Source organism: Sparus aurata, chromosome 3 (genome assembly GCF_900880675.1).
Source record: "Sparus aurata chromosome 3, fSpaAur1.1, whole genome shotgun sequence".
NCBI classification, from domain to species: domain Eukaryota; kingdom Metazoa; phylum Chordata; class Actinopteri; order Spariformes; family Sparidae; genus Sparus; species Sparus aurata.
In genome coordinates this window covers 17305062-17318463 of record NC_044189.1, presented here as the reverse complement: position 1 = coordinate 17318463, position 13402 = coordinate 17305062, and the positions used below count along the sequence as shown (strand labels likewise).

Below are 13402 nucleotides of genomic sequence, written 5' to 3'. Positions count from 1 at the left end.
TACTTATCCTTAGTGTATTACCTACAGTAGGCGGTGGTCGAGACGCCCTCAGTTGGGGAAACAATGGGAGTACGGGTGAAGGAAGCCAAGTTATGTACCGCAGTAAACTTAGCCATCAGCAAAATGTTATTTTAGCCTCTTCAAAATAGCCAACCTAAAGCAGTCATTATAAGTGACTGTTGTATTTAGAATATTTTTACTGCCGTCAGACAGTCTTTCCTTTGGCACGATATTTTTCTAAACCCTAAACAACACCCTGCACACAACATTGAAACAACTGTCGTTTGCACAAATCATTTCTCTTAAGAGTATTTTGTAATATCAACACCAAATAAGCCAGATAGACATGTGGATAGATAATCTGCTATACTTAGCCTTTGGATAAGATAGCAATAAATACTTAGAAATAAATTGAACTACTTATCAGTAGTGGTAAGTAATAGAATTGTAGCTTGTACAGAAATGTCCCCATCCTTCAAAAATCATCATTACCCCTATATATATAGCAATGTCTACTTGAGACCTCAGTTCACAGGGAGGATGTCTGAATATTCCAATCAGAGGGATTTTTCCTTCTCAGAGGGTTTGATTTGAATAAATTCCAGAGACAATGAAAAGTAAAACTATGCCGTCTTTCTCAAGAAAAAATGTACAAATATGATATCCAAAATATGAAATGAACCCAAGAAATCATTTCACGACTCCATAGATCCATCCTGTGGCCCCTTCTACAGGTTCAGACCCCCAAGTTTAAAACCCCTGAGTCAACCTGTAGGATATTTTTTCATGAAAAATTCCCCACTCTCCTTAAACATCAACTGTGAAAGAAAGGATAAAACTGTGCCTTTCATTTTTGGGTGAATGTGGGACTTTATCCAGAAAGTAACTGACTCACATCTTACTTGATAAATGAATAATGTATTATATTCAGTTTGAATATTTGCCCCAAAGTGGTTGCTATAGGACTTTTACAAACATGGTCATTTTCCTCACCTCAGCAGTGCTGTAGAACTGTTATGAATGGTCTTCCCTTAAACATCACTCTCGAAAGTGAGACGTGTTTTTGCCACATGTTTTCTAGACATAACTGAGTAATTAATGTGTAGTGTTATCTAAGTAACGTAAGTTGTCACAATTACAGCAGCTGTGTTATTTTTAGTATTGCTTTCAGTTCTTCACGTAGTCTACTATTGGGGGTCTTCCAAGCTGTCATCCATACCTGTTTTGTTTTTTTGTGTGTTTGTGTGTGTTTTTATTTTTTTTCCCCCAAAGCTGTCACTGCAGATAAACACTGATGCTGCTTGACAGTCATAGAAAGGCTATGTGTGCGCGTGGACTGGACATAACCCTGGGGTGTATTCCCAGATAAAAATACTTTCTATGTCATGTTGGTGCTGGTATGCAGATTGTGGCAGATTGACAGTTGAGGAGAATGTGTCTTTAGGCATATATCTCAGACAGGAACAGTCAAACGAAGTATTTCCTGTTGACACAAATATACACACATAACATAATATATATATGTATGTATGTGTGTGTGTGTGTATATGTACGTGTGTATATATATATATATATATATATATATTTACAAACAAATATATATAATATATTATTATTATTATTATTATTATTATTATTATTATTATTATTATTATTATTATAATTGTGTAGCAGTGTTAGTCCTCAGCAGAAAGTTTAATTCCATGTGTATGTGTGTCCCTCAGCTCAGTGCCTCCATACCTTATCATTTGGCAGCGGTTTCATGATGGATGTGTCTCTGGCACTGTTGCCAGGCAGCAGAGGTAAGCCTAAGCTGTTCCTACATCATTTAAGTTGTGAGCTGCACGCACTCAGGCACACAGACATTTTTCCTCTCATGTCATCCATCTCAATTTGCACCACTGCTTTAGTGCCTGTAACTGAATGTCATATTCAAAAATGCTGCACTGCCTTTTGAAGTGTCTCATGTCATTTTGCCTCTCTAGTTTACATACTGTCCGTCTATTTGATGATGTTCTTCATCCCTCTCTTCCACTGCGCTGCCGCTCATACAGTCTAGACCCACATGTAAATGTGTGCAACCTGCCATTTGTTGTGTTTCTTGCAGTTCCCATACTGGCCTGTGGGGGTGATAACTCTCAGGTGCATCTGTATGTGCAGTCTGAAGGACAGGTGAGTTCAGATCAATACTCTTTCAGGGGAATATTGTTTGTGTGTTCTGTGCCAAGTCTTTAATTTGAATTTCTAAATTTTGAGGTCACATTTGACCTTTTTCTTTTTTTTTTAAACCACTCTATAACAGCTCCTGAAAGCCATGTCCCTGCAAGGACATGAAGACTGGATTCGTGGAGTGACATGGGCTTCTTTAGGTGAGTGCTACTATTACTATCCAGGTATGCTTTCACATCGAACCTAACTCAAAGCTAGATATACATACAATATATATGTAGGTGGTGATCTGTAACCCTAACCCTGGTTAGATATTTCCAAACAGAAAATATCCACAAGTTTTGGTCAGCATATTCTCAAGACCAGTCAGATTTTTGGGGGTACCAGGGCTGAGATTTGGGTTGAGATTATTATTGCTATGTGGTGACACTAGTAACAAAATCCCTGTTAGGTGTTGGGAAGCTAACAAAGCAAGTTTTTACATTTTTGATAAGAGTACACAATAAGATTCTTAGAATTATTGTTTTAGTGTTTACTTGATGGCTACTTCTGTAAACAACATATGCGAAGGAGCTGACATTTTCACCCCATTCATTGTGTTTGTTGGTTTGTCAACATGATAACACAAAACCTACAGAATGGATCTTCACGTAAGTTGGACTGAGGAAAGGTCTTGGTCTTAGAATAGATCTCATTATCTTTTCTTGTGGATCCAGATAAGGGACAGGTCCAGGAAGTTTTTCTCACTGTCCTTAACATTACAAGATAGGAAGTTTTCCAAAATGTAGTTCATTTCTCAGAAAAAAGGGCATGAATTTTGTATATATATATATATATTTTTTTTATTTTTTTTTTTTAATTGGTGAAATTAGGTGAAAGACAAGGTGACATGGGGGATGAATAGATACCACGAGGAATCATACCACGAGGATCGACGAATACAGATAGTGGACAAACAGTACAGATAACAAAAAAAAAACAAAAAAACAAAAAACACGAAACGACAAAAAGTTATTATATGTGTAGAGGTAATATAGGTGTGTGTGTGTGTGTGTGTGTGTGTGTGTGCGTGCGTGTCTGTGTGTGAGTGAGTGTGCATGCCTGCAAGTGGCTGAGAGGCAGATACTATGGTATTATAAACGTATGTAGGTATAGATAGATGATACAATAAAAATAAATAAATAAAGTATAAATAAGAAAAGAGAAGGAAAGTGAAACTGAAGGAAAAAAAAAAAAGAAGAATAGATCAATAAGTTAAGTTGGGATTATAATAAACAAATTATATTATGTTGATGGTTATATATTGCAGAGAGGGGCGAAGTTGGACCGGGGTATCAGGAAGGCAAGTGAGGGGGCCCCCTAGCCGGCTCCCAGTAACCCAGTTGGCAGCCCCAGCGGGAGACAGGCGAGGCGGTAGTGAAAAGGCCCCCCCACCCCCTTTTTTGTATCGTCTTATCTGTTGTTGTTGTTGTTGCTGTTCTTTTTGTTTATTGATTTATTGATTTATTTGTTTAGATTGTACCTTGGGCCGCTGCCGAACCCAAAGGTAGCTGCTGACCCGTTGCAAATCTAAACTCCTTTGCCAATTCCTGGTCTGGGCAACTTCCAGACCCTAGGGAGGAAGTCTGCCCGCTGAGGAGTGGGTTGTTTGTTTGTTTTGTTTGACTATTTGTTTTGAAAGAGAGGGGATGTGAGGTAGGACCCAACCACCCAGCCCCACCCGCCCCCACCGAGGTACTGCCCTGCCCCAAGAGAACCGGACATAAAGCCCCCGCCCACGCCCACCTTCAACCATTCCAGTCCAGCCCCGCCCTCTCTCTTAAATTTATTATACAAATGTCATTGTCATGATTATTGTTAAAAAAATGTAATAAAATTAATTAATAAACAAAAATAATAATAATAATAATAATGATAATAATAATAATAAGTAAATAAAGCAAACAAAAAATAAATGAAGAGATATGATATATATGACATGGTAATAATAACAATTTTAGAATTTTGTATATTAATGCGGCTGCTATCTGTGAGTTAGTACAGTTGATGAATTAAAGGGGACTATTGGGCATTGGTAGAGGTATGCACTCTACTGAGTGTCATTCTAGTTTTATTGTGTTAGTTTAATCGGAAAAGGTTGCCTCTTTTTTGGCTTGGAGTTGGTTAGAGTCACTATACTGTAGTTTTTTTTCGGGGGGGGGGGGTTAGAAGTAGTTAAAGGACCAAACATTTTGTTAAGGATGTTTTCCAATTGTATTCATTATAGAGAATTATATAGATAGAAATATTATATTATAGAAATTTGGAGCACCTGTTGTTTCTGACATGTTGATCTTTGTCCCCTGAAGTTTTAAAAGCATTTGTTTGTGGTCTGGATTATCTAAATGAAATAACATCCGAGATTTTCCTGTGTAAAAAAGGAGTGGCCTCTGCCTGTATTTTTTTTTATTTTTCTATGTTATTAGTTTGATATGCCTTGGACATTTCTTGGTTTAAGTGATTCTGTGGAAAGATAGTTGATTGATGAGTTCTCATTCCTAGGTCGTTAAACATTGACGTTTGGGTTGGTGTTTGTAAACAGCATCCAGACATCCTGGATAGTATGACTCTTAACAAGCCTGCATAGCTGGAAAATATCAGACTTTGAAAGAGTCAGATAACAGGATTGACTGAATGCTGACAGTCAGGAGGAGATTTGCAGTCACAACCTTCAACAGTTCGATGAGAAAGGCAAAGTCAAAAGTGTATTTTGACCTTCAGAGAGCACAAAGCAAGCACAAAGACAACTGTCTCTTTATAGAACATTAGATCATTATAAAATTTAAACTGGATACTGTCTGTCCAGCTTCACCAACCAGTGTGCTTTTCACAGTACTGTGATACCACCGCAACTTGTGGATCCAGTCCAGGCTCTACTAATTGTGTAACCCTCTTCAAGGGCACTTCATTACTGCACTGTTCTGCCTGTGTAAAAGCTATTTCATCTCCTCAACCAGCCCTCTCCACCAGTGTCTCCGTCCCACTCACAGTCTATGACCCACTCCACGCTGCCAAAGCCACAAGCCAGCTAAGAGACAGAGAGAACTTTGTTTATACCAGATATCCCCATAGGAATGACAAAACCCCTCTACACTGTGATAGTAGTTAAATAAATCATTCTGTTCTTTTATGACTTGGCAGATGGCAAATTGCGGCAGTAGAGGTGCAGTTTGTCATAGCTATCAAACACTGGGATTCAGAGCATGATGCTATTTTCTAGTTCTGTGTCTCTGTCTGTGTCCTATTTTTTGAAATCACAATTTTTTTCTTTCCATAGATTTTAGTAGTGGAATAAAATCACCACCATCATGACATGTGTTTATCACTGATTGTAAATTAAAGTTTTGCTGACAGGAGGGCAGTCAGACATTTAAGTTCAGTCTTCCCTTGCCAGATTCATTTCACCAAAAGTAGATAGTTAGGTCAAAAATAAAATTTTGTCTTTCAGGTGCACCATGAGTCCAAAAAGTGTGTTTTACATGTAGATCATCAATACTGTCTCTATATCAGGGTTTTATGATCTTTACCACTTTCAAATAGAAGGCTAAAGTCCGTTACCTTCACTCTACAAACTCATCTGAACATTTACTTTATCAGATGTTCGTTCCCAGGCAGCTAAACTCGAACCAAATCACTCACTGTGTCGTTTACATCAATTCGCATCAATTCGATTCAAAGTGATCTTTATTTGAATGATCCAATATTGATTTAGAAAATCCAGAGATGCATCTTTTAATATAGGCTGTTAGAAATAAATACCCGCCAGTGCCAATAAATGTGTGTAATTGTTTGAGCCAACAGGACATTTCCGGGTGCACTCAAGTGATCCTTGTAAACTCAAAATTCTGTATTCACAAGGCCATAAAGGAAAAAAATAGTGAGAGTCGTTGTCATGCACAGTTTTTCTCTTTCTCCTGCACTTTAGCATGCAACCTTGCGTCTTTAGAATACCTGTCTGGAGGAAATATCCTAAACCCGCCAGCAACTCGACATCATGTTATTACTTAATTATGACGCACAGTCGGGCGTCTGATCTCATCCACACCAGGTTACAGCATCATCTGATCTAATTCATATTTATTTTTAGGTTTGTGTGTTGTTATTAAGCAGCCAGAGAGTTGGAGCTTGTTCGTGGCTCGCAAATTTGGTGGCTTCAGAACTGTTTATTTATCAGCTCTTGAATCAGAATTAGAGAGTGGCTGTAGCTTTTGCTTGCCATAAACGTTGGTTTGTTTTGAGATCTTGGCAGAAGGGTCTGAAAGCTGAAGCTTCAGCCGCCCTCCCCGCCCCACTCAGTTTCGCACTCTGACCAAGGATGTTCAAAAATGTAATGAGTAAAGTAAAAGTTTACTTCATATGTTGCCTATGGGTAAATTCACATATCAAAAACAAAACTCTGTTAAAGAAAAACTAGTCACTAATGCAGGTAGTTTCAGAAGAGTTTTAGGCAAGTAGCAAAACAAATAATCATTGTCGTCATCGCATCATGACTGACTAACAATAATGGCCTCCCTCCTGCCTCTCTCAGCATTCGAGAGGCCTTAGACGGTAGCGACAGAGGAATTTTGATTATGTCTGTTTATCTTGGCAGAGGCAAAACTGGGCCAGTGGCCATTGGACTAAACCTGAAACGCATAATGTGACAGACGTGGGGGCACTCAGAGATAGTGGCATGTGCTTTGTTTACCACCTGTCTGTCTATATTTGGCCTGTGCTCCTGCTGTCTTACTGGCCACGTCATAGTCGCAGCATTCTTTTATAATGCCATGATAGCAGTTCTAACAAACAACTGAAGAAGACGGTCTGCTGGATGTGTAGATAAGCAACTATTTGCTGGTATGCTCACAATATAAAAATGTGTGAGGTGATAACAAATCTGTGTTTAGTTTGCCGCTTGTTGCGCTGAAGAACTAAACTTCCCTTTATTTGATAAGACCACACTTTTATCAAAGCACCACACAGTGGATAGAAAATTTCTTTTCACTCGGGAAGGTTTTCAGGTTGTCTCTCTCTGTGTCTCGTTCAGGTGGGGAGCTGTTATTAGCCAGCTGTTCACAGGACTGTCTCATCAGAGTGTGGAGGCTGTGCGCCAAGTCTGGGACAGACGCCCGCACAGAGGACGATCACACCATCATCAAAATGAAAGAGGACGTTTTTGAAGTGAAGCAGAGAGGTGAGCTGACGGTGCAGGCTTGATTATAAAAAAGGGTGCTAATTAACCGAATGATGAGACATGCTTTTTGAAGATTTTAATGGCAAATGGTGGTTACTGACCTCCATAAAATACTGATCATGTCTATGTGTATGCTTGTTTACCTTTTGAACGCAAACTTAATTGATTTTCCTTGGAACCTTAAGAATTGCATGTAGTTGGCAACAGAAAGAAAACAAAAAAATCTATACCTACCATCTTCTCTTCAGTAGCCTAAAACTGGCATCTTGATAACGGTGCTCATCTGGTCTCTCCTAGTTCCTGCTGCAGACGAGTCCTCAGTGTTTGCTGTGTCTCTGGAGACGGTCCTGGCAGGCCATGAGAACTGGGTCTATGGAGTCCACTGGCAGCCTCCTCTCTACAGAGGTACCTTGATCAAAAACTAGGGAAATGATTGGATTTTACTCACAAACTATGCAGATCATTAACAGTAAATTCCTGCTAACATTTCTTAGTAATGATTGTCACGATGTTTTCTTCTCAGAATTAGACGTAGGTGGCTCTAAACATTTCAATCACCAGTGCAAGTCAACGCTTTGCTTGTGGGCTCAGCTGTGAGACATTGTCTTTCCCTCCCTTTATCGTAAGATGCTGTTCCTTACAAAAGGCAGAAAGGAGACGGTGACACTTTCAAGGAACAAAAAAAGAAAAAAGAAAACGAGTGTGAAAAGTTAGTGGCGTAATTAGTTCTCGGGGGAAAGGCTGATGGATGTGCTAAGTCTTCTCTTTGAACTGTGGTTGCCTTAAAAGTGTGTTAGATCAAGATCACTTCACAGCCATCCGAGTGTTTGCGTTCATCACACATTATTAATATGTGTAGAGACTTAACTAAAGCTGCACAATTATGCTGCAATTATGGAGAGGGCAGAGGTAGGCACAGTTATTTGCTCAATATCAAATTCTCTGTCTTGATTATTCTTTATTTTTGCCATTATTAAGCATAAATTATGATAATTATAAAGTGACATGAAAAATGCTACCATTGTGTTTGGGAAGCCGGGGGTTAACCTGGGGGTCAGCAACTTGCAGCTCTTTTTGCCCCTCTGCAGTGGCTCCCTGTGGCTTTGACAAAATAGCTGTTGTTAGTTTGCATCGTCTACACATGGAATAATATCTGAACCAGCAAGTTTTGTCAGTGACTTGAATGACCCTGGGCTGATATCGCCGTGTATTATGCTCAGGCCCGAGGGCTGGTTGGTATACATGACACAGAAAACAAATCTCACATTATATGGGGTATCTTTAATCAAATTTGAATTGAAACTAGCCAATTTTCTTTTTACTTTTTAAAGCTAGGCTTACATTTTTAAAGCTAGGCAGCCAACAGTTTTATTTATGATCAAAGTAGGACACTTTTACAAATGATCGATTTTGTGTTTAGTTGGTTGTAGTAACCCACAATAAAAATGACACTTTTCCTTGTAGGCTCCATTGTAGGCTACTTCTGTAATTTCAAAAATGGCCCAGAAAATAGTCTTAATAATCTTAATAAGTGTATTGAATCTAATTGAGATGGACTTTTTAGCCTTTTTACCTTCATTTGACTCATGTAAGTTATGCAGCTCCAGACAGATTTTATGGTGTGTAAGGGGGGCATTAATGGCTCTATTGACAGTGAAGCTGGCTTGTTTTTCTTTGCTTTTTATTGTAAAAAATAGGATAATATTGACTCTGTGTGCGTTGTTCATTGTCACTTTGTCTCCCCCTGCAGGTGGTGAGCTGCAACAGCCTCTTAGTCTGCTCTCCGCTTCCATGGACAAAACCATGATCCTCTGGGCTCCTGAAGAGGGATCTGGAGTCTGGGTGGAGCAGGTGAGTGTTGTCTTGAATGCAGCTAGAGTGTACGCAGAATCCACAAACCCTACACACACACACACACACACACACACACACACACACACACACACACACACACACACACACACACACGGTATGAATCACTCTTTGAGGCGGAACACAGGGTTGCACAAACAACCACACACCAATTTCCCACTCTATTTCTGCCGGCTTCCCTTTCAGTAACTCTTGACATGATCCGGAGCTTGAGCCCTCCCCTAGTATTCTCTCTCTCCTGCTGTCAGTGCCCCTGCGTCAGTCTCCACTCTGCCTGACATTGAGGTGTCAGGAATAGAAGTGATAGACAGTGATGAAGAGGCGCGCAGCCCGGCGCACCACTGTGAGTTTAGACAAGCAGAGGTTGTCCTCCCCCATCTCCCCTTCTATCACTCACCCTCACTGAACCCCCTCTTTTACAGCCCATTCCCCAACACATCCGACAGGGGATGGAGAGGCTGGTGGAAGACCTGCCTGCTCCGCCTTTCTCCTTTTAATTATTTTTTTTTTCTGTCTTTCCGCTTCCCTCCTCACTCCCGCCTTCTGTCATTTTCTGTCCTCCACCTCCTCTTATTCCCCCACCGCTTGCCTCCCTTTCTCTTCCCCTGTCTCTCTCACATTATCTCTCCCTCCTGCCTTGCTTTCTCTCCCCCATCCACCTCGGCTCTCTTAGCTCCCAACAGCTGCTGTTGTGCCAGAATGAGGCTAAATTTAACACAAGTGTGGATGGCGAAGAAAAAGCAGTTCTCTGCCCATCTGCCCCACAGCTTTTTTCTTTTTTTCCCTTCTTTTTTTTAATGAATTCTCGAGTGGTTTAGGAGTACCTCAGATTACCTTTCCACGTACCTGACAAAAACACAGAAACATGTACTCATGGGCACAGCTGCAGAAAATATCAGACACAAACCACTGACAGAGACGCGCTCACAAATGCAAAATGTATCCCACAAATAATGAATAGACAAGCACACATCACGGCTCACCTCACCATGGCAGGCACCTTTGGTGTTATCACACTGCGCAGTGATGAGCGAGATTCAGCACTTGATCACTTACATTGTGGCGCCTTTGATCTCATTGTTCACATCCACGACGACAAGCAACAAAGACCACAAAAAGGAGCAACCATGAAAGTCCCAGCTCTCTTCTCTGACAAAGGGCTGATGATTAGGGCCTGAAGCCAGCACGGATGTCGCATATTATTCTTCTTCTACTTAGACAAAGGTGTTCGGTGTAAAAGACAAGCAGCAGTGAGTGTTTGAAATCAAGTCTGGTGTGGTCAAATCTCCCTATACAGCTCAGGCTTTTTCTTCTCGGTGCCAAAAATAAAATAGAATCAACCCCCTACCTGAAATAACCTTTTTGTTGGGTGTGTATTAGTCGCTCCTCTATTTCTGTTCCTTCCTGACCTGTTTTTTTTTTTTTTTTTTCCCAAAGCAAGACAGCCAAACCCTTTGAATTGACAGATTCCCTGCCTGCAAAGGAAGCTTAACCTCTGAAGCTCTGTCACACACACAAACAACCACACACATAGATGCACACATGCAGCAAAGAAATGTCACTTTTTGTCACTGTTTTTTGCATTTTCTTCCCATCTCTGCACATTAGACAGAATTAAATGCCTTTGGTCCTATTTCAGTGTTTTCTTTAATCTGAAACCACCTCACAAAGGCTTTTTTTCTACAGGATACTGAAGTTTTTTGGCAGAGCAGATTCCCCAGCGCTAAATGACCGGCCATGTGTATCTTAATTAGCCGATTTTTACAAAGAAGTGCTCCACTTCTTCACGCTGATTAGAGTAATTGGTGAGATTTAATGGAGAGCGGGGTTAGCAGTGGGGTGGATGGGGCCCACCACTGCGTAAAGCACATCTTACTAACGAGACACGCTGGTAATTAACATCTCAGACTGACCACAGTGGGCCACTACAAAGCCTGGAGGGATTGTCAGTTTGTGTGTTTGGGAAATAAACTATTTCAGACCTCGGCTTGTGTACTTCTTCTCAAGTCACACATGACCTTCCGGCAAAATGAGTTAATATTTTTGAATATTGTGTATGTGCATGTGGAGTAGGCCGTTCTTTTAAAGAGTAAATTGCTGCTTTCTGTTGTTGAAAGTTTCACTCATCAGTGTGGTTTGGTGTGGTCTGTTGAACCTGTTAACCACACACGTTTTTTAGACAGCTGTTTACAGTTAAAATGTATTTTTTTTACCCACTGTTAGCTACCTGCCCAGCACCAAATAGTAGACAGACAAAGCTAGTGACTAGCTGGCGAACTTAGTAGAGGATTAAGCAGCCAAAGAGCAAGGATTTTTAATTTGTTTTTCAAGAGTTGGTGGTGACCAAAGAAGAGCTCAAAAGAGAGTAAATGGTCAATTTAGATTTCCCTGAGTGGCCCAAAACAGGATTTGAACTGATAGGTGATTATATGTCTTTGTTGTGTTTACAGCTTGTTATGCTGCCCCAAACCGCCGTTGGCACATTAAGTTTTTAGCTTGATATTCAGACTGAATTTCCAACACTGCTGTGGATTTTTTTTTCATTCCACAGCTGCTGAAACGTTCAGAGATGTGGATAGCCAGTTCAGAGGTGTGAAAGCAGGCTCATTTGAGAAAATGCCAAACATTTGTGCATTTTGATATAATGATTTTGCTTTTCTTTACTAAATGTCATTATAAATGTAATATTTTGGCACAAAACAAAGAATTTCAACATAACAACCTGGGTTCTGCAGTTTTTATTTTATTTACAGTTTTTCAGATTTTGTATCTGAAAAGATAGTTGATTGATTGAAACAAAATCAACAGATTAATGAAGAAAACCATCTTTGTTAAATTGGAGGGAAGAAAGCTCAGTGTGTCAGGCAGTACTTTGGCCTGTAGAGTTGATTCTAAAACCTGTCCTCCACACTGTATGGGTTTTCCCAGCTCGGCTAAACCCACTCAGCACTCATCACCCACTTTTTCTCCTTCCAAGAATGATATATGCCTCCCTTCCTTTGCTGTCCTTGTTCTCTTCCTCCCCCACACCCCCGCTGGGCGGCGATAAGGCGCGCCGTCCATCCATATTGTTCCCCCTCTCGTAAACAAGACAGATGACGGCTTTTTGCCTCTGTGAGTTTTTGCATGATTTACGGCGGGCTCTTGTGTGCAGAATTTTAAAATTAATCTGCTTAATGTTGCATCTCCTTCTCTCTCAATCTCCCCATCTATGTTTCTACCTGACCGTCTCCCTGCCTCTGTCTGTCTCTCTCTCTCGGGATGGCTGCAGGAGCATGCCATTCAACGCGAAGGCATGCCTTTATCGCTGTCATTAGTTCCGCTGTGTTTCAGCCTGCAGACAGGCGTTATTTTGAAGGTCATTGATGACCAGTGCAAGCTCCCTAAGAAGGCCGGATGATTGAGGACACCACTTTCCTGCCACATACAGTACACAAACATAGTGTGTGTATGTGTGCCTCTGCTTTGGTTTGTGGATGGCCCTTCAATGTGTTTGTTTAACATGTAATTAGTGTGTTTCTCCTGCAGTCTGCTTCAGGTCACTGCTGCAGCTAAACATGTCAATTTAAGAAAAGATAACAGGCTAAGCTTCACATATTTCCAGATTTGAATCACTCAAGTGTGAATTTAGCGCTTCTCATATTTCCTCACAGCCAATGTCCATATCATTTTAAGGCTTGAGCTAATTAAAGATGAAGGAGATTTTATATATATGTAGCCATACATGCTGCCGCGGGAGCAGCAAAGTGCTCTCTAGGGTTGTTTCAGCTGATATCGATTTGAATAGATCTGCCCTCTGGGCCCAGTTTACCTCCAAGGCCTCAGGGCCCCGATAAAGCTTTTAATTGTTTGAATTCCTCAGGGCAGTGAGAAGCTGGCCTGGTCACCACTCTCAATACTCTAAAAGTCCTTGACTAAATAGTTTCTCTTTGACTGTTTGTGTTGGAGCAGAAAACTCATAGGAGAAAGTAGATGCTAATGAATTTTGATGTGAGTTTAACAGATGACTATGAATATAAATGTATCTTTTACTGGGGCTGGGGGGGGGGATAGGGATGAAGCTCATTTTGGTCTTGTAAAAGCCTAAATACTGTCAGCTCAAGCTCTCTGTTGTTTAAAAAAGGGATTCCTGTTTATTCAGATTGAAAA

At 40.5% G+C, this 13402-nt stretch overlaps 1 protein-coding gene across 1 annotated transcript in view; it reads left to right on the top strand.

Annotated features, from left to right (window-relative positions):
- Window positions 1-13402, top strand: part of elp2 (elongator acetyltransferase complex subunit 2) — a 28982-nt gene that overhangs the window by 1725 nt on the left and 13855 nt on the right. The window contains exons 5-10 of the mRNA XM_030412950.1: window positions 1725-1802; window positions 2108-2172; window positions 2303-2369; window positions 7235-7381; window positions 7679-7786; window positions 9132-9232. Of these exons, the coding sequence (XP_030268810.1) occupies window positions 1725-1802; window positions 2108-2172; window positions 2303-2369; window positions 7235-7381; window positions 7679-7786; window positions 9132-9232 (566 nt within the window). The remainder of the gene's footprint in view (window positions 1-1724; window positions 1803-2107; window positions 2173-2302; window positions 2370-7234; window positions 7382-7678; window positions 7787-9131; window positions 9233-13402) is intronic.